This window comes from Hordeum vulgare, chromosome 3H (assembly GCF_904849725.1).
Source record: "Hordeum vulgare subsp. vulgare chromosome 3H, MorexV3_pseudomolecules_assembly, whole genome shotgun sequence".
In the NCBI taxonomy this organism is placed as follows: Eukaryota; Viridiplantae; Streptophyta; class Magnoliopsida; order Poales; family Poaceae; genus Hordeum; species Hordeum vulgare.
In genome coordinates this window covers 519,918,581-519,939,554 of record NC_058520.1, presented here as the reverse complement: position 1 = coordinate 519,939,554, position 20,974 = coordinate 519,918,581, and the positions used below count along the sequence as shown (strand labels likewise).

At 45.6% G+C, this 20,974-nt stretch overlaps 2 protein-coding genes across 2 annotated transcripts; one reads left to right on the top strand and one right to left on the bottom strand.

The window, feature by feature from the left end:
- Positions 1-10,563: 10,563 nt before the first annotated feature.
- LOC123444636 (psbP domain-containing protein 6, chloroplastic) lies at positions 10,564-11,958 on the bottom strand. The gene is made up of 3 exons (XM_045121423.1): positions 11,525-11,958; positions 11,077-11,393; positions 10,564-10,992 (listed from the first exon to the last, which is right to left on the bottom strand). The coding sequence occupies exons 1-3, from the start codon at positions 11,859-11,861 to the stop codon at positions 10,822-10,824; spliced, it is 825 nt and encodes a 274-aa protein (XP_044977358.1). The 5' UTR covers positions 11,862-11,958; the 3' UTR covers positions 10,564-10,821.
- A 26-nt stretch (positions 11,959-11,984) lies between these two features.
- LOC123444637 lies at positions 11,985-13,370 on the top strand. Its single transcript, XM_045121424.1, has 5 exons — positions 11,985-12,252; positions 12,361-12,470; positions 12,595-12,681; positions 12,799-12,957; positions 13,053-13,370. Exons 1-5 carry the CDS (start codon positions 12,129-12,131, stop codon positions 13,194-13,196), a joined length of 624 nt encoding a protein of 207 aa, XP_044977359.1. The 5' UTR covers positions 11,985-12,128; the 3' UTR covers positions 13,197-13,370.
- The last annotated feature ends 7,604 nt before the right edge of the window (positions 13,371-20,974 follow it).

Here is a 20,974-nt window from a genome sequence, read left to right as displayed (position 1 = left end):
TTGGCAGAAGCCAAGGGGATTGCCCATGCCAATGCTTAGTTGTCTTCCTTTGGTGGTGATGGTGGTGGTGTTGTTGAAGCAGTCTTGAGCTTGTCTAATTTCCACTTGAGCAAAAAGTTCTGCTCCCTCAGATCGTCATTTTCCTCCTCAAGCTTCAACACTCTATGGCAAAGTTCCTGCTTACTCTCCTGCCAGAAACGAGAAGGGATAAACAAGGTATTAGGCTTCTTCCTTTGGTCACGGAGGCTTGACTTCTTGAACTCCACGTGAGTGCGTCCAGGTTGAGGTAGAGGAGCCTCCTCTTCATTGGAACTCGTTTGTTCCTTCCCCTTGGGCTCATAGTCCCCTTCCTCGTCAGTGGTCCAGCCATATGGTTCCAAGTCCCCATAGACCTTGGGGTTAGAGAGGTAGTCAGCAACATAGCTCTCCCCCTCTGAATCCTGAGAAGACATCTTGACCTAGATCTGCGACAGAGACAAGCTCGAAACGAAAACACAGGAAAACTGCGCAATACGGAGATCAAAACCTTCGGGCGAAAATATATTGATTTTTTCTGGACCAGAAGGAGTGCTCCGCAAGAAAACAGAGTCCGGGAGGCACACGAGGTGCCCACAAGCCCTCCCTCCGCCACCAGGGGGGTAGGGGGCGGTGTACAAGCTTGTGGCCGCCTCGTGCGCTCTCCGGATTGCTTTTTATTTTTCTAATTTTCCAAAAATTCCAAAACGGAGGAAATTTCCTATTGGAAAAGCATCGGAGTCCAATTTCTTACCGAAACAGACACCTCTTTATTTTCAGGGTCTGAAACAGGCTGATAAACATCCCTTATGTACTCCTCTGGAGTTATGACATTTATGATATGGGTCTCAACATTTATGGGAGTACCAGAGATGTAATGCTTGAATTTTTGCCCATTCACCACTCTAGGAAAATTTCCTTCCGTGTTATTGATTTTGATGGCACCGGAACGATATACTTCCTCGATAACATAAGGACCTTCCCATTTAGAGAGAAGCTTGCGTGTAAAGAATCTCAAACGAGAATTGTATAGCAGGACATAATCACCTACATTGAACTCTCGTTTCTGTATTCGTTTGTCGTGCCATCTCTTAACCTTTTCCTTGAACAACTTGGCATTCTCATATGCCTGGGCCCTCCATTCATCTAACGAGATGATATCAAACAACCGCTTCTCACCGACAAGTTTGAAATCAAAGTTGAGCTCTTTGATTTCCCAATAAGCTTTGTGTTCCAGCTCAAGAGGTAAATGACAGGCCTTACCGTAAACCATTTTATACGGCGACATGCCCATGGGATTCTTATAGGCAGTCCTATAAGCCCATAATGCATCGTCAAGTTTGCTAGACCAATTCTTTCGAGATCTATTGACGGTCTTTTGTAGGATCAATTTGATCTCCCTATTACTCAACTCCGCTTGACCACTAGAATGAGGATGATAAGGAGATGCAACTCTATGGTTGACATCATACTTAGTGAGCATCTTGCGGAAAACACCATGAATGAAGTGTGAACTGCCATCAGTCATCAAATATCTAGGGACTCCAAATCTTGGGAATATGACTTCTTTAAGCATCTTAATAGAGGTGTGGTGATCAGCATTTTTAGTGGGGATAGCTTCTACCCACTTAGTGACATAATCCACAGCAACTAAGATGTGAGTGTACCCATTGGAACTCGGGAAGGGTCCCATATAATCAAAGCCCCAGACATCAAATGGTCCAATGACAAGTGAATAGTTCATAGGCATTTCCTGACGCTTACTGATGTTCCCTATCCTTTGGCATTCGTCACAAGACAAGACAAACTTACGTGCATCCTTGAAGAGAGTGGCCCAATAGAAACCTGATTGCAATACCTTGTGGGCAGTTCTATCTCCACCGTGGTGTCCTCCGTAGGCTTCGGAATGACACTTCTGCAGGATGTGTCCCTGTTCATGTTCAGGCACACAACGTCTAATAACACCATCTACTCCTTCCTTATAAAGGTGAGGATCATCCCAAAAGTAGTGTCTCAAATCAAAGAAGAATTTCTTCTTTTGCTGATATGTGAAACTGGGTGGTAAGTATTTGGGTACGATATAGTTTGCATAATCGGCATACCACGGTGCACTATGTGAAGTGCGGATGACATTCAATTGCTCATCAGGAAAGTTGTCATCAATAGGTAGTGGGTCATCAAGGACATTCTCTAGCCTAGACAAGTTATCTGCTACATGGTTATCAGCACCCTTTCGGTCAACAACATGCAAATCAAATTCCTGTAGCAGGAGAACCCATCTGATTAGTCCAAGCTTAGCGTCCTTCTTCTCCATAAGGTACTTAATAGCAGCATGATCAGAGTGAATAGTGACTTTGGAGTCAACTATATAAGATCTGAACTTTTCACATGCAAACACGACTGCTAAAAATTCCTTCTCCGTAGTGGCATAGTTTCTTTGGGCACTGTCTAGAGTTTTACTAGCGTAGTGAATAACATTCAACTTCTTGTCAACTATTTGTCCTAGAATAGAACCAACAGCATAATCACTAGCATCGCACATGATTTCAAAGGGCAAGTTCGAGTCAGGTGGTAGAACAATAGGTGTGGTTATCAAAGCCTTCTTAAGTATTTCGAAAGCTTCCTCACAATCCTCATCAAAAACAAAAGGAACATCCTTCTGCAAGAGGTTGGTAAGAGGCCTAGAAATCTTAGAGAAGTCTTTAATGAACCTTCTATAGAAACCAGCATGACCTAGGAAACTTCGTATACCTCTGATATCTGTGGGGCAAGGCATTTTCTCAATTGCATCAACCTTAGCCTTATCAACCTCAATGCCTCTTTCAGAGATTTTGTGTCCTAAGACGATGCCTTCATTAACCAGAAAGTGGCACTTCTCCCAATTCAAGACAAGGTTGGTATCTTCGCACCTCTGTAAGACTCGATCAAGGTTGCTGAGGCAATCATCAAAGGAAGACCCGTAAACGGAGAAGTCATCCATGAAAACCTCGACAATATTTTCACAAAAGTCAGAGAATATAGCCATCATACATGTTTGAAAGGTGGCAGGTGCATTGCATAAGCCAAAAGGCATACGTCTATAGGCAAAGGTACCGAAGGGGCAGGTGAAAGTGGTTTTCTCCTGATCAGATTGTGCAATAGGTATTTGCGAGAAATCTGAATAACCGTCTAGAAAGCAGAAGTGTGTGTGCTTTGATAGCCATTCTAGCATTTGATCGATAAACGACAAATGATAATTATCTTTCCTGGTTGCCTTGTTCAGTTTCCGGAAGTCTATCACCATCCTATAGCCGGTAATAATCCTTTGTGGGATTAGTTCATCCTTATCATTAGGAACGATGGTGATACCTCCCTTCTTAGGTACGCAATGTACTGGACTTACCCAATCACTATGAGCAACAGGATAAATGATTCATGCTTCCAGAAGCTTTAATATTTCTTTTCTCACGACCTCTTTCATCTTAGGATTTAATCTCCTTTGATGATCAGCACCTGGTTTAAAGTCAGGATCGGTTTTAATCTTGTGCTGACATAGAGTGGGACTAATACCCTTAAGATCATCAAGAGTATATCCAGTAGCAGCACGGTGCTTCCTCAGAGTTTTAAGTAACTTCTTCTCTTCGTGCTCTTAGAGGAGAGCACTAATAATGACAAGATATATCTCCTTCTCATCAAGAGAGGCATACTTAAGAGTATCAGGCAACTGTTTAAGCTCGAACACAAGATCACCCTTTGGTGGGGGAGGATCCCCAAGCAGTTCAACAGGCAGATTATTCTTGAGAATAGGATATTGTTCTAAGACAATTTTATCTATCTCATCTCTCTCCTCCATATGCATATCATTTTCATGCTCAAGCATATATTGCTCTAAAGGATCCGTAGGAGGTACGGCAATAGAGGCAAGAGCAATTATCTCATCCCTACCGGACGACTCTCTTTCATGGGGCTGTCTTCCAAACTTGGAGAAGTTAAATTCATGAGACACACCCTCGAAACTAACAGTGACGGTCTGCTTAATGCAATCAATGTGAGCATTGACAGTGTTGAGAAAGGGTCTACCAAAAATGATGGGACAAAAGCTATCTTGTGCAGTACCAAGGACGAGGAAATCAGTAGGATACTTCGTCTTACCACACAGGACATCTACGTCTCTCACAATTCCCAGAGGGCAGATAGTGTCTCTATTAGCTAGCGTAATAGTGACATCAATGGGTTCTAACTCAGCAGGTGCAATCTCATCTTTGATTTCATCATATAGAGAACGGGGTATTGCCCTAACACTAGCTCCCATATCACATAAACAATGGTAACAGTGATCTCCTATCTTGACAGAAACAACGGGCAGGCCAACTACAAGTCAGTGTTTGTCTTTCGCGTGAGGTTTAGCAATTCTAGCAGAGTCCTCACAGAATTTGATAACATGCCCATCTATGTCTTCGGCTAAGATATCTTTGATAATAGCAACACTAGGTTCAACTCTAATCTCCTTAGAGGGTGCAAGTGGTCTAATGTAACCCCTACGTATCACAGTTGGAGCTTTAGAATAATCCTTTATCCTAGCAGCGTATGGTGGTTTCTCAGTGTAAGCACAACGAACAACAAGATCACTAAAAGCAATGACTTTCACCTCAACTAGATTGGTTTTGGCTATGTTACTTTCTACAGGAGGATGATATTTAAACCACTTCTCTTTGGGAAGGTCAACATGAGAAGCAAAAGATTCACATAGAGAAGCTACCATCTTAGAGTCAAGTCCATACTTAGCGCTAAAATCTCTAGAAGTGTTTGTCTCAACAAAAGATTTATCGCAATCAAACTGGAAATTCATACCTAACTCCTTACCTTCCTCCAGCTCCCAATCTTCAGAGTTGCGTTTGATTCTTTCCAATAAATTCCACTCGTGATCAATATCCTTCTTCATAAAAGAACCGGTACAAGAAGTGTCAAGCATGGTACGATCTTCATGAGAAAGCTGAGCATAAAAGTTTTGAGTGATGATTTCTCTCGAGAGATCATGATTGGGGCATGAATAAAGCATTGATTTAAGCCTCCCCCAAGATTGAGCTATGCTTTCCCTGTCACGAGGCCAAAAGTTATAAATAAAGTTTTGATCACGATGTACTAAATGCATAGGATAGAACTTTTGATAAAATTCCAATTTCAACCGATTGTAGTCCCATGATCCAGTATCATCACATAGCCTATACCATGTCAACGCCTTATCCTTCAAAGATAAAGGAAAGACTTTATTCTTTACCTCATCCTCGGGCAAACCTGCAAGCTTAAATAAACCACAAACTTCATCTACATAGATCAGATGCAAGTCTGGATGTGAAGATCCATCTCGTGTAAAAGGATTAGCCAGCAGTTTCTCAAGCATACCCGAAGGAATTTCATAAAAGATATTTTCAGTAGGTACCTCAGGTCGAGGAAAAACTCCTCGTGCTTTCGTTCGTAGTGAAGATACCCCGAACAAACTCCTAAAAGGAACAGTTTCCATAGTGACAAGTGACAATAAATTTCAGCACAATATATAAATGTCCAATTTCCACTTACCAAAGGTGCCTCACTCCCCGGAAACGGTGCCAGAAAAGAGTCTTGATGACCCACAAGTATAGGGGATCAATCGTAGTCCTTTCGATAAGTAAGAGTGTCGAACCCAACGAGGAGCAGAAGGGTCTGATAAACGGTTTTCAGCAAGGTAATAACTGCAAGCACTGAAATCAGCGGTAACAAGTGATGGTGTAGCGAGGTGAAACGTAGCAAGCGAAAAGTAACAAGTAACAAGTAGTAGAAATGGTGCAGCAAGTGTCCCAATCCCTTTTGTAGCAAGGGACAAGCGTGAACAAAGTCTTACAGGAGGAAAAACGCTCCCGAGGACACACATGAATTTCTGTCATGCTAGTTTCATCTTGTTCATATGATTCACGTTCGTTACTTTGATAGCTTGATATGTGGGTGGACCGGCGCTTGGGTACTGCCCTTACTTGGACAAGCATCCCACTTATGATTAACCTCTCTCGCAAGCATCCGCAACTATAAAAGAAGAATTAAGACAACGTCTAACCATAGCATTAAACTAGTGGATCCAAATCAGCCCCTTACGAAGCAACACATAAACTAGGGTTTAAGCTTCTGTCACTCTAGCAACCCATCATCTACTTACTACTTCCCAATGCCTTCCTCTAGGCCCAAATAATGGTGAAGTGTTATGTAGTCGAAGTTCACATAACACCACTAGAGGAAAAACAACATACAACACATCAAAATATCGAACAAATACCAAATTCACATGACTACTATTAGCATGACTTATCCCATGTCCTCAAGAACAAAAGTAACTACTCACAAAGCATAATCATAATCATGATCAGAGGTGTAATGAATAGCATCAAGGATCTGAACATAAACTCTTCCACCAAGTAATCCAACTAGCATCAACTACAAAGAGTAATCAACACTACTAGTAACCTTACAAGTACCAATCGGAGTCGTGAGACGGAGATTGGTTACAAGAGATGAACTAGGGATTGGAGAGGAGATGGTGCTGATGAAGATGCCTCCCTTCCGACGAGAGGAGTGTTGGTGATGACGATGGCGATGATTTCCCCCTCCGGGTGGGAAGTTTCCCCGGCATGATCGTCCTGCCGGAGCTCTAGGTTGGATCTGCTCAAGTTCCGCCTCATGGCGGCGGCAAAACCACGAAAAAGCTCCCGAATGATTTTTCTGGAACGAAACCCTTCATATAGCAAAAGAGGGGAGCTAGTGGGACGTCAGGGAGCCGACAAGCTTGCCCTCCGCCACCAGGGGGTGGCGGTGGCAGGGCTTGTGGCGCCCTGGCAGCCCCCTCCGGTACTTGTTTCGCCTAGTATTTTTTATATAATCCCAAAAAATTCCACATAACTTTGCAGGGCATTTGGAGATGTGCAGAATAGTGGACTAAGATTTGCTCCTTTTCCAGTCCAGAATTCCAGCTGCCTGAATTCTCCCTCTTCAAATAAACCTTGCAAAATAAGAGAGAAAAGGCATAAATATGGTACCACAAAGTAATATAACAGCCCATAAAGCAATAAATATCAACATGAAAGCATGATACAAAATGGACGTATCAAGGAGCTACCTTGGCGATGGACGGCGGCGAACGATGATGGTTGGCGACGGACGACGAGCACAGGGCGGCCGTGTGCGAGGTAGGACGACGGACACCAGAGCGGATGGGGTCGACGGTCGCGTGGGAAGGGCGACCGTGCGTGTGGGGATGGGCCGACTAGCATGGGGTAGGGTGCGTGGGAGAGAGTGGATAGGGAGAGCGTGGGCAAAATTGATAAAAATGACCTGTGGAGCGAAAGAACTCACGAAGTGAACCCGAACGTAAAATAATTCACCCGACTGGCCCTTTCTTGTGGTGCCCGACACCTAGGCGCCACACTACACTGTGTGACGCCTAAGACGTCGGCGCCACACCCCCAGCCACCTGGCGCGGCTGGCCCCACCCTCCATGCAGTGCAACACCTAAGCCTCAGGCGTCGCACCCTGTAAAGTGCGACGCCTAAGCCTCACGTGTCGCACCCTGTAAAGTGCGACGCCTAAGCCTCACGTGTCGCACCCTGTAAAGTGCGACGCCTAAGCCTTAGGCGCCACACTGCGACTTACCCAGTCACGGCCCAGCCCCCTCCCCCACCCTGTAAAGTGTGACGCCTAAGCCTTAGGTTGGATAAGTCGCAGTGTGGCGCCTAAGCCTTCGGTGCCACACTTTACAGGGTGCGTCGCCTAAGGCTTAGGCGTCGCACTGCCTGGGCGGTGGGGCCAGCTGTGCCAGGTGGCTGGGCGTGTGGCACCGATGTCTTAGGCGTCACACAGTGTAGTGTGGCGTCTAGGTGTCGGGCGCCACACGAAAGGGTCAGCCGGGTGAATTGTTTTGCGTTCGGGTTCACTTCATGAGTTCTTTCGCTCCAGAGGTCATTTTTATCAATTTTACCGAGAGCGTGAGAGAGGGGGCCGTCGGAGTGTAACGTGGCTGGTCGAACGTGGCTGAAGCCGTGAGCTTGTAACTAAAGAGAGACGAGCAAAGTTTCTCTGATTTCTAATTCGATCCCCTTCTACCAGGGACGATTCTAGGGGGGGGGACGGGGGGTGTTGGAATTATGCCCTAGAGGCAATAATAAATATAGTTATTATTATAATTCCTGTATCAAGATAATCGTTTATTATCCATGCTATAATTGTATTGAATGAAGACTTATATACATGTGTGGATACGTAGACAAAACACTGTCCCTAGCAAGCCTCTAGTTGGCTAGCCAGTTGATCAAAGATAGTCAGGGTCTTCTGATTATGAACAAGGTGTTGTTGCTTGATAACTGGATCACGTCATTAGGAGAATCACGTGATGGACTAGACCCAAACTAATAGACGTAGCATGTTGATCGTGTCATTTTGTTGCTACTGTTTTCTGCGTGTCAAGTATTTGTTCCTATGACCATGAGATCATATAACTCACTGACACCGGAGGAATGCTTTGTGTGTATCAAACGTCGCAACGTAACTGGGTGACTATAAAGATGCTCTACAGGTATATCCGAAGGTGTTCGTTGAGTTAGTATGGATCGAGACTGGGATTTGTCACTCCGTGTGACGGAGAGGTATCTCGGGGCCCACTCGGTAATACAACATCACACACAAGCCTTGCAAGCAATGTGACTTAGTGTAAGTTGCGGGATCTTGTATTACGGAACGAGTAAAGAGACTTGCCGGTAAACGAGATTGAAATAGGTATGCGGATACTGACGATCGAATCTCGGGCAAGTAACATACCGAAGGACAAAGGGAATGACATACGGGATTATATGAATCCTTGGCACTGAGGTTCAAACGATAAGATCTTCGTAGAATATGTGAGATCCAATATGGGCATCCAGGTCCCGCTATTGGATATTGACCGAGGAGTCACTCGGGTCATGTCTGCATAGTTCTCGAACCCGCAGGGTCTGCACACTTAAGGTTCGACGTTGTTTTATGCGTATTTGAGTTATATGGTTGGTTACCGAATGTTGTTCGGAGTCCCGGATGAGATCACGGACGTCACGAGGGTTTCCGGAATGGTCCGGAAACGAAGATTGATATATAGGATGACCTCATTTGATTACCGGAAGGTTTTCGGAGTTACCGGGAATGTACCGGGAATGACGAATGGGTTCCGGGTGTTCACCGGGGGGGGGGGGGGGCAACCCACCCCGGGGAAGCCCATAGGCCTTGGGGGTGGCGCACCAGCCCTTGATGGGCTGATGGGACAGCCCAAGAAGGCTCTATGCGCCAAGGATAGAAAATCAAAGAGAGAAAAAAAAGGAGGTGGGAAAGGAGAGAAGGACTCCACTTTCCAATCCTAGTTGGACTAGGATTGGAGGAGGACTCCTCCTCCCCTTGGTGTGCAGCCCTTGGGGCTCCTTGAGCCTCAAGGCAAGCCTCCCCTCCCTCCTCCTATATATATGGAGCAATTAGGGCTGATTCGAGACAACTTTTCAAAGGCAGCCCGACCACATACCTCCACGGTTTTACCTCTAGATCGCGTTTCTGCGGAGCTCGGGCGGAGCCCTGCCGAGATCAGATCACCACCAACCTCCGGAGCGCCGTCACGCTGCCGGAGAACTCATCTACCTCTCCGTCTCTCTTGCTGGATCAAGAAGGCCGAGATCATCGTCGAGCTGCACGTGTGCTGAACGCGGAGGTGCCGTCCGTTCGGCACTAGATCGTGGGACGGATCGCGGGACGGTTCGTGGGGCGGATCGAGGGACGTGAGGACGTTCCACTACATCAACCGCGTTCACTAACGCTTCTGCTGTGCGATCTACAAGGGTACGTAGATCGGAAATCCCCTCTCGTAGATGAACATCACCATGATAGGTCTTCGTGCGCGTAGGAAAATTTTCGTTTCCCATGCGACGTTCCCCAACCAGGGGGGGCTAGACCCCCCTAGCAAATTGATTTTTCAACTATAATAATGATTGTTGTAGCCAAAAAATTCATTTCATATGAACTTTGTCCCCTTCATGTACAAATTTGCCTCCCCTATGCTTGCATGTTGCCTTCGTCCCTGCCTTCTAGCGATGTGTTCCTTTCCTACCCAGATCCACTAGCCCTCTACTAACACGGTGTGGCCTTGACGCCTTGTTGAACACAATGTCATTGCGGCGCTTCTAGCCAGCAACATCGACCATTAATCCTAAAAAAGCAACATCAACGATTAATGCTCCAAAAAAAAGCAACATCAACGATTAATCTTCAAAAAAAAAAAAAAAGCAACACCAACGATTTGAAGGTCCTTCCGGATAGTCATAGTCGCCTACGGCTCGTGCGAGGTACTCCAAGCAAGCACCGTGTTAAGATGGCCGCGGCGTCCACCGATCATTCCGCGCCGAGAACCTCGAACCAGACCTGCCGGGCAAACACGCGCGGCTACAACACGGTGCTTGCTTGCTCGGAACAAAAGGAATCAAGGGCTAAGCCATGCACGGTTCGGTGCTTCCCGCGGATGGTAGGAAAAAACAGACATTTTTGGTGTTTGGAAGAAAAGAACAATTTATCCTCATAACTGTGTACATTGGATTAACCTCTATAATAAGCCATTGCAAAGCTTATTGTGACCTTAGTTTGTCAAGTAGCTCATTACAAGTGTTCCAAGCCTCAAAAACAAGTAATACTGTAATAGTACTAGTTTCTCTCGTGGAAATACCCAGGGTTCAGATGTAGGAGTAACAAGCAAACCCGTGTCCAGGTCTCCAAGACAAGCCTGCATGCACTTGCTGCGAATCATACTTGGAATGAATCTACCATAGCCTTCAGAATCTTTTGCGACGACTGCCACTGCTTGTCGCTGGCGCTCGCGACGAAGAGCACCACCGTGTTCCCCTTGGCCGTGGCCTTGGCCAGATTGTGAGAGCCCGTCAGCGCCAGTGGAGTCTCCAGCACATAGCTGTAGTACTGCATGCATCACAATAGTTTATGCCCATGCATCAGGAACTCAGGTTTCAGCAACGCTATACATAAGTTGACTAGTAAACTTACAGTTAGGTCGCCGATTTTCTCGACAGAGGTCTCGATGATCTCCTCGGGCTCCAAGGTGTTGCCGGTGACGAAAGGCCCGAGGGAGGCGATCAGCTTCTCGGGGCTGCCGATGTCCTCGATGGTGGCGTTCGGCCGGTTGGTGAGGCGGATCAGCGGCGAGGCCACCACCTGCACTTTGCCCTGCCTCTCGTCCTCGAATTTCACCTCCACCCATGGCTCCGCGCACTTGGGCTGGCAGTAGTTGCCGGAGAGTATGTTGGCCACTCGCAGCTGCTTCCAGGTGGGCGGCAGGATGAACTCGTACGGTTCCACATTGCCTGAATTTCACGAGTGAAGCTGAACTCAGTTGATGAATCAACAGAGCGCATCAGATTGCACGATAGGTACTAGTCCTAACGAGGAACAATGCATGGAGATAACTAGAAAGTAGCAAGAACCGAGTGATCACCAGCCCGGAGGGCAGGGGTGTCCTTGGCGGTGGCCTTGAAGAACACGAAGCCCGGGCTGGACGGCGCCGGCGGCAGGTACTTGCCGGCCTCGACCTCACGCGCCCCTGCGGGCAGCGAAGTCGCCGAGAGCAGCGCGCCGAGCGCCGTCCCCACCACCAGCTCCCTCCTGTGGGCGTGGCCAGCAACAACCGCGAGAGGCGCCGGTTGTGTGGCAGCGGCGGCGTTGTCCACGGACACAGCGTGGGGAGCAGAGTAGCGCGTGGCGCAGGAGGCGACCGGCAGCCGGAGCGTAGGCCGCAGGAGCGGGGAGAAGACGAAGGAGGAGGAAGAAGCCATGAGCGCGCGAGGGCCACGGGTTCGCGCGCGCGGGAGGGCCGGAAGAACGGCCGCTCTTATCCAGACGAGTGTGATATTTGGCCTGCTCGCATTTTTCGGCCTCGATGTGGCGAGCCTGCGTACGTGTACGTGTACGGGAGAGGTGCCGCGGACGCGGCTGAGCAGCGCCCCCTCAGGCAGTCAGCACGCCGAGGATAAGGTGAGATAAAAGGGAGCCAGAGGCGCGGGTGTGCGGCCGAGCAGCAACGGTGGAACTACTCCGCAACCATGGCGCCAGCAGCCCTGTCGGCCACCGTCCTTCGCGTCTCTGCCGGTGTTAGGACCGCCGTCGCCGCACCCGCCGGCGTACTCCGGTTTGGCAAGACGGCTTGCCTGCACTCCGGCCACTCTGGTATTATTGCTTCTCCTCCATGCTCTTTTCTTGTGCTAACGAGCTTGCTGCACAAAATCCAGTGAGCAGATCCATTTGTTAACAAATTGATCTTGTTGTATTCTCCAGAGGGCCAAGCTGTGCTGCGATCGAACGCGCTGCTGCTGAGGCCCGTGGGACAGAGGAGGCGCTCGGCGCTGAGAAGCAGCGTGGATGACTCCAAAGCCACGGATGACAAGGTGAGCAGAGCAGAGCACAGCATGCGTTGCGTCCTGAGAGCTGAAATACTCGGCGACACGCTCAGCTTTCCGCGGCACGCCGGAGCTAACCAGGCAATTCGCTCGCCCGCTTGCGTTTCCGCAGGTGGAGTTCGGGTACTCGAGGAAAGACGTGCTGCTGATCGGCGTCGGCGTCACCCTCCTCGGCTACGGCCTCAAGTCCGGCCTCGAGGTGACCTCCTCTTTATTTCTCTAGCAAAATCCGGCAGCTGCTCGGTTTGTCATCGATGAAGAAGAAGTTTTTCACCTGAACCTGATCACGAACCTGTCTGTCCCTGACCGAGCGCAGTTCCTCGGCGTCGACCCCTTGCAAGCCGGCAACGTGGTCCAGCTCTTCATCGTGCTCGGGATGACGGTAGGGTGGATCTCCTCCTACATGATCCGTGTGGCCAACAAGGACATGACCTACGCCACGCAGCTCAGGAACTACGAGAAGCAAGTCATGGAGGTGAGCTAGTGACCCTTTTTTCTTTGCCACTCTCTGCCTGGCACGAGGTTCAAGTGTGAGCCGTGGCTGACCACCATCAACTGTTTTCGTTGCAGAAACGGCTGGAGAGCCTGTCGGAGGCGGAGCTGCAGGTGCTGCTGGAGCAGGTGGAGGAGGAGAAGGAACGCCTGCCGCCGATGAGGAGGGATCAGGGTATCACCATCAACAGGAAGACGGAGGATCAAACCACTGCCAACTGATAGCTAGAACACCTCGATAATGATACTAGCCCAGTACACTACACACTGTTAGGATAGCTTGCATCGATGTATTACGGCTTTTCCTTTGTTATAATAATCAGTAGCACAATGTAGTGCTTTTAGCAGCAGCACTGAGTGTTATACTCCCAAGAATACAGTAGTTACCAAGATTCACATGGATGAAAGCGATACATAAATTATCGGGGGAGGGACATGACAACAAAACTCAAACATTATCTACACAAGACTCGCTTGAAAATTATTGCACCAGCCCTACAAAGTCGAAAACTGCTGCAGAGCCAAGACTGGCTCCGAGAGCATATGACCGAACGAATAATATGTAGAGGTAGCCCGCTTACAAAGTGCACCAGCACTACAAAGTCCAAAACTGTTGCAGAGCCAAGACGGGCTCTGAGAGTTTGTGACCGAACGATATAATATGCAGAGATAGCCAGCTTACAAAGCAGATTGTGGGATAACTACGCAGAACACATACGACTATCACACGACAATGCTGTTGCCACTGCCGACTTCAAAGTGAGCGAGGGTTTTTCATCCGGAACCCTCACATGAAGAAGAAAATCACAATGACGTCTTAAAAAAAAAGCAGCACCCGCAAGTGTCGCCGTTATCAGCCTAGGCACCTCACCCATGCCACCATGAGGTCTCCAGGACAATCGCGATAAGTTCATGCCCCGCAAACCAATGGCGGGGCTACACAAAAATATATGTTGGATGTTTTGCATGCCTTTTATATATTTTACTTATTAATTCAGTGTCAAGAGCCTGTTTCTGTTTTTTCCATGTTTTTGACCCCTTTTAGAGAAGAATTTTGAACGGAGTCCAAACGGAATAAAACTGCCAAAAAGATTTTTTCCGGTACAGAAAAAAATCGGGAAGCCAGAAAATAGGGGCAAGGGGCCACCAGGGACCCCACAAGCCCTGATGGTGCGGCCAGGGGGCCCGTGGCCCCCTGGCTTGTGGGCTCCCTGAGTCTCCTTTGCCCTAGGTTTTGCACCTATATATCCCCAAAAATTCCATAAAAAATCAGGAGATCATCGAAAGTACTTTTCCGCCGCCGCAAACTTCTGTCTCCGCAAAATCCCATCTGGGGCACGTTCTGGTGCCCTGTCGGAGGGGGAATTCGGATACGGAGGGCTTCTTCATCAACACATGACCTCTCCGATGATGCGTGAGTAGTTCACCATAGACCTACGGGCCATAGCTAGTAACTAGATGGCTTCTTCTCTCTCTTGGATCTTCAATACAAAGTTCTCCATGATCTTCATGAAGATCTATCCGATGTAATCTTCTTTTAAGGTGTGTTTGTCGAGATCCGATGAATTGTGGATTTATGATCAGATTATTTATGAATCTTATTTGAGTTTCTTTTGATATCTCTTGTGCATGATTTCATATCCTTGTAATTCTCTTCGAGTTGTGGGTTTTGTTTGGCCAACTAGATCTATGATTCTTGCAATGGGAGAAGTGCTTGGTTTTAGGTTCATACCGTGCGATGACATCACCCAGTGACAGAAGGGATAGCGAGGCACACATCGTGTTGTTGCCATCAAGGGTAAAAGGATGGGGGTTTTATCATTGGTTTGAGATTTTCCCTCTAGATCATGTCATCTTGCTTAAGGCGCTACTCTGTTCGTCATGAACTCAATATACTAGATGCATGCTGGATAACAGTCGATGTGTGGAGTAATAGTAGTAGATGCAGAAAGTATCGGCCTACTTGTCTCTAACGTGATGCCTATATGTATGATCATTGCCTTAGATATCGTCATGACTTTGCGCGGTTCTATCAATTGCTTGACAGTAATTTGTTCACCCACCATGATATTTGCTATTTTGAGAGAAGCCACCAGTGAACACTATGGCCCCCGGGTCTACTCCACACCATATTTTCAGCCTTACACTTTTTACTTCGTTGTACTTTCCGCCTTCAGATCTCAGTTTGCAATCAATCTTGAAGGGATTGACAACCCCTTTATAGCGTTGGGTGCAAGCTCTTTTGTGTTTGCGCAGGTACTCTGGACTTGACGAGATTCTCCTACTGAATTGATACCTTGGTTCTCAAACTGAGGGAAATACTTACTGCTCCTGTGCTGCATCACCCTTTCCTCTTCAAGGGAAAAACCGACGCAAACAAGAGAAGTAGCAAGAAGAATTCCTGGCGTTGCCGGGGAAGGACTTTTGTTGCCGTAGCAGAAGAATTTCTGGCGCCGTTGCCGGGGAGGATCAAGTAAAGAACTCATCCAAGTAGGTGTCGCAAACTCATCTCTTGCATTTACTTTGTTTGCCAGTTGCCTCTCGTTTTCCTCTCCCCCACTTCACAAATTGCCTTTTTCATTTGCCTTTTCGTTCGTCCTTTTTCTCGCTTGCTCTTTGTTCGCTTGTGTGCTTGCTTGCTTGTTGAAGTCACCATGAATGAAAACACCAAACTTTGTGACTTCTCGAATACTAATAATAATGATTTTATTAGTACTCCGATTGCTCCCGCCACTAGTGCAGAGTCATACGAAATCAGTGCCGCTTTGCTGAATCTTGTTATGAAAGAGCAATTCTCCGGCCTTCCTAGTGAAGATGTCACATCCCATCTCAATACCTTCATTGAGCTTTACCATATGCAAAAGAAGAAATATGTGGATAATGATGTGATTAAATTGAAGCTTTTTTCCTTTCTCGTTGCGAGATCGCGCAAAAACTTGGTTTTCTTCTTTTCCCAAAAATAGTATCGATTCTTGGGATAAGTGCAAAGATGCTTATATATCCAAGTATTTTCCACCGGCTAAGATTATCTCTCTCCGTAATGGTATCATGAATTTCAAGCAACTTGATCATGAACATGTTGCACAATCTTGGGAGAGAATGAAATTGATGATTAGAAATTGTCCCGCTCATGGCTTGAGTCTTTGGATGATTATACAAATCTTTTACGCTGGCTTGAATTTCGCTTCTAGAAATATCTTGGACTCCGCCTCAGGTGGAACGTTCATGGAAATCACGTTAGGGGAAGCCACAAAGCTCCTAGACAATATCATGACGAACTACTCTCAATGGCACAATGAAAGCTCACCTACTAGCAAGAAGGTACACACAATAGAAGAAATTAACTCGTTGAGCGCTAAGATGGATGAGTTAATGAATTTGGTTGCTAGTAGAAGTGATCCTTTAGATCCTAATGATATGCCCTTGTCTTCTTTGATTTAGAGTAGCAACGCTAGCTTGGATGTTAATTTTGTTGGTAGGAATAATTTTGGCAACAACAATGCTTTTAGAGGAAACTATGTTCCTAAGCCTTTTCCTAGTAACTCCTCTAATAACTTTGGCAACTCCTACAACAATACTCATGGAAATTACAATAGATTACCTCTGATCTAGAGAGTAATATCAAAGAGTTCATCAACTCATAAAAGATTTTCAATGCGTCCATAGAGGAAAAACTACTCAAAATTGACGATCTGGCTAAGAGCGTTGATAGAATGTCTAGTGATATTGATGCTTTGAAAGTTAGATGTGCTCCTCCCAAGATCAATATGGATGAGACTTTTAAAGCTGCGTGTTTCCATGATTGAGAGCAAAGAAAGAACCGCCCAAATTCGTGCTAGACATGAATGGCTTAAAAAAGCGTGTTCTCGTGATAAGAATCACGAAGATCTTAAAGTGCTTGGTATGACTCACATTGAATCTTTGTTTTCTTGTGTTAAACCCAATGATTATGGGGCTGGATATGAATCCACTTTGGTTGAAAAGTGCCCCAATGATTCGGAGTCCCTCTATCTTGATGCTAAAAGCATTGAAAGTGGAGTAGAAGATGATAAACTTTGAGTAGTAATGAAATTACTACCATGGATTTCGAGGAATTCAATTATGATAGTTGCTCCTTGATTGAATGCATTTCCTCGATGCAATACATGTTAAACTCTCCACACGCTTATAGCCAAAACAAGGCCTTTACCGATCATATCGTCGAAGCTATGCTAAAATCTCTTGAAGAGAAACTTGAATTGGAAGTCTCTATCCCTAGAAAGCTTCATGATGAGTGGGAACCTACTATCAAAATCAAAATCAAATAATATGAATGCAATGCTTTGTGTGATTTGGGTGCTAGTGTTTCCGCGATTCCAAAGTCTTTATGTGATGTTCTGGGTTTTAATGAGATTGAAGAGTGTTCTCTTAATTTTCATCTTGCGGACTCTACTGTCAAGAAACCCATGGGAAGGATCAATGATGTTCTTATTTTTGCAAATAGGAACTTTGTACCCGTGGATTTCATTGTGCTTGACATTGATTGCAATCCTACATGCCCTATTATTCTTGGTAGACCTTTCCTAAGGACTATCGGTGCTATCATCGATATAAAGTAAGGGAATATTAGATTTAAATTTCCTTTAAGGAAGGGCATTTAACACTTTCCTAGAAAGAAAATAAGATTGCCTTATGAATCCATGATGAGGGCCACTTGTGGTTTGAGCACCAAAGACGACGATACGTGATTCTATCGCTTTTATGCGTAGCTAAGGACGTTAAACAATAGCGCTTGTTGGGAGGCAACCCAATGAATTTATCTTTTTTCTTTCTGTTTTGTTGCGTCCACACCATCATAATTCTGTTGTGATTGTGTTTTTTGTGTTTCTTTTTGTGTTTGAGCCAAGCCAAACCTTTATGACTAGTCTTGGTGATGGTTGTTTGATCCTGCTGGAAAAAGACAGAAACTTTTCGCTCACGAGATGATTTTTAATTTTTATTTAGAAAGAGATTTTGAGTTGATTCTTTTTTCTGCTGGTTGATATGCCTTTTTCTCAGGCTTTCGTAATTGTTCAGAATTTTTGAGGTACCAGAAGTATACGAAGTATACAGATTGCTACAGACTGGTCTGTTTTTGACAGATTCTGTTTTTGTTGAGTTGGTTGCTTGTTTTGATGAAACTATGGTTAGTATCGGGGGGGTACTAGCCATGGAAAAGTGAGAATACAGTAGCCCAACACGAATATAGATAGAATTCAAGTTTGCTACATTACCAAAAGAAGTGGTAGTTTGTTTTCTTGTGCTAATGTTATCACGAGTTTCTGTTTAAGTTTTGTGTTGTGAAGTTTTCAAGTTTTGGGTGATGTTCTCATGGACAAAGAGATAAGGAGTGGAAAGAGCTCAAGCTTGGGGATGCCCAAGGCATCCCAAGCCAAATTCAAGGACACCAAAAAGTCTAAGCTTGGGGATGCCCCGGGAAGGCATCCCCTCTTGCGTCTTCAATCCATCGGTAACATTACTTGGAGCTATATTTTTATTCACCACATGATATGTGTTTTGTTTGGAGCGTCTTGTATCGTAGGAGTATTTTCTTTTTGTTGTGTCACAATCATCCTTGCTTCACACCTTTTTGAGAGAGAGAGATACATGCAGTCATCGTGATTTTGCTAGAATGCTCATAGTGCTTCACTTATATCTTTTGAGCTAGATAATTTTGCTCTATGTGCTTCACTTATATCTTTTAGAGCACAGGTGCGTGACTTGGTAGTTGGCTTATGCTATTAAAGTAGTCCCAAAAGTGATAGGTACCCAAAGAGGATACAAAAACCTCCATCTTCATGTGCATTGAGTAGAAAGAGAAGTCTTGATTCCTCTCAATTAGTTTTGAGACGTGGATTTGGTAATATTAAGAGTTATGTTAGTAGGGTGTTGTGAATCTAGAGATACTTGTGTTGAAGTTAGTGATTCCCGTAGCATGCATGTATGGTGAACCGCTATGTTAGGAAGTCAGAGCATAATTGATCTATTGATTGTCATCCTTTGTGTTGAGGTCCGGATCGCGCGATGGTTAACACCTACCAACCCTTCCCCTCGGAGTATGCGTTTAGCACTTTGTTTTGATTACTAATAAAAACTTTCGCAACAAGTATGTGAGTTCTTCATGACTAATGTGAGTCCATGGTATAGATGCACTTTCACCTTCCACCTTTGCTAGCCTCTTTAGTGCCGTGCAATTGTCGCCGGTGCACAAACCCACCATATGCCTTCCTCAAAACAGCCACCATACCTACCTACTATGGCATTTTCATAGCCATTCCGAGATATATTGCCATGCAACTCCCACCATTCCATATCATGACTTGTGCCGTCACTCTCATATTGCCATTGCATGATCGTAAGATAGCTAGCGAGATGTTTTCAATGTCATACAACATGCTAGATCGTTGCACATCCCGGTACACTGCCGGAGGCATTTCCTATGGAGTCATCATCATTTTGAGCTTTGAGCTGTGAGTAAATAAAAGTGTGATGATCATCATTATTAGAGAATTGTCCCATGTGAGGAAATAACAAAATAAAAAAAAGAGTCCAAAGAGCCCAAAAATAAAAAAGAAAAGAAAAAAAGAGAGAGGCCTAATAGCCCAAATAAAAAAGGAGAGAAAAAGAGAGAAGGGACAATGCTACTATCTTTTTTCACGCTTGTGCTTCATAATAGCACCATGCTCTTCATGATTGAGAGCTTCTTGCTTTGTCACTACCATATGCTAGTGGGAATCTTCATTAGATAACTTGGCTTGTATATTCCAATGATGGGCTTCCTCAAAGTTGCCCTAGGTCTTCGTGAGCAAGCAAGTTGGATGCACACCCACTAGTTCTCCTTTTTGAGCTTTCACATACTTATAGCTCTAGCGCATCTCTTGTATGGCAATCCCTACTCATTCACATTGTTATCTATTGATGCGCATCTCCATAGCCCTTTGATACGCCGAGTCAATGTGACCATCTCCTCCTTTTTGTCTCACAACCACCACCACACTCTATTCCACCTATAGTGCTATATCCATGGCTCGCGCTCATGTATTGCATGATAGTTATAAAAAGTTTGAGAAAGTAAGAGTGCGAAAACAATTACTTGGCCAATACCGGGGTTGTGCATGATTTACATTAGTTGTGTGAGGATGATGGAGCATAGCCAGACTATATGATTTTGTAGGGATGACTTTCCTTGGCCTTGTTATTTTGAAAGTTCATGATTAGTTTGCTAGTTTGCTTGAAGTATTATTGTTTTCATGTCAATAGCAAACTATTGTTTCGAATCTTACGGATCTGAACATTCATGTCACGTGAAAGAAGTTGCAAAGGACAGCTATGCTAGGTAGCATTCCACATCAAAAATTCATTCTTTATCACTTCCCTACTCGAGGACGAGCAGGAGTTAAGCTTGGGGATGCTTGATACGTCTCCAACATATCTATAACTTTTGATGGTTTCATGCTATTATCTTGTCAAACTTTGGATGTTTTGCATGCCTTTTATATATTTCTTGGGACTAACTTATTAACTCAGTGCCAAGAGCCAGTTCCTGTTTTTTCCATGTTTTTGACCCCTTTCACAGGAGGATTTTGAACGGAGTCCAAACGGAATAAAACTGCCAAAAAGATATTTTCCGGAATAGAAAAAGATCGGGAAGCCGGAGAATCAGGGCAGGTGGCCACCAGGGACCCCACAAGCCCTGATGGCGCGGCCAGGGGGGCCGTGGCCCCCTTGGTTGTGGGCTCCCTGAGTCTCCTTTGCCCTAGGTTTTGTGCATATATATCCCCAAAAATTCCATAAAAAATCAGGAGATCATCGAAAGTACTTTTTCGTCACCGCAAGCTTCTGTCTCCGCAAGATCCCATCTGTGGCACGTTCTGGTGCCCTTCCGGAGGGGGGATTCGGATACGGAGGGCTTCTTTATCAACACCATGACCTCTCCGATGATGCGTGAGTAGTTCACCATAGACCTACGGGCCATAGCTAGT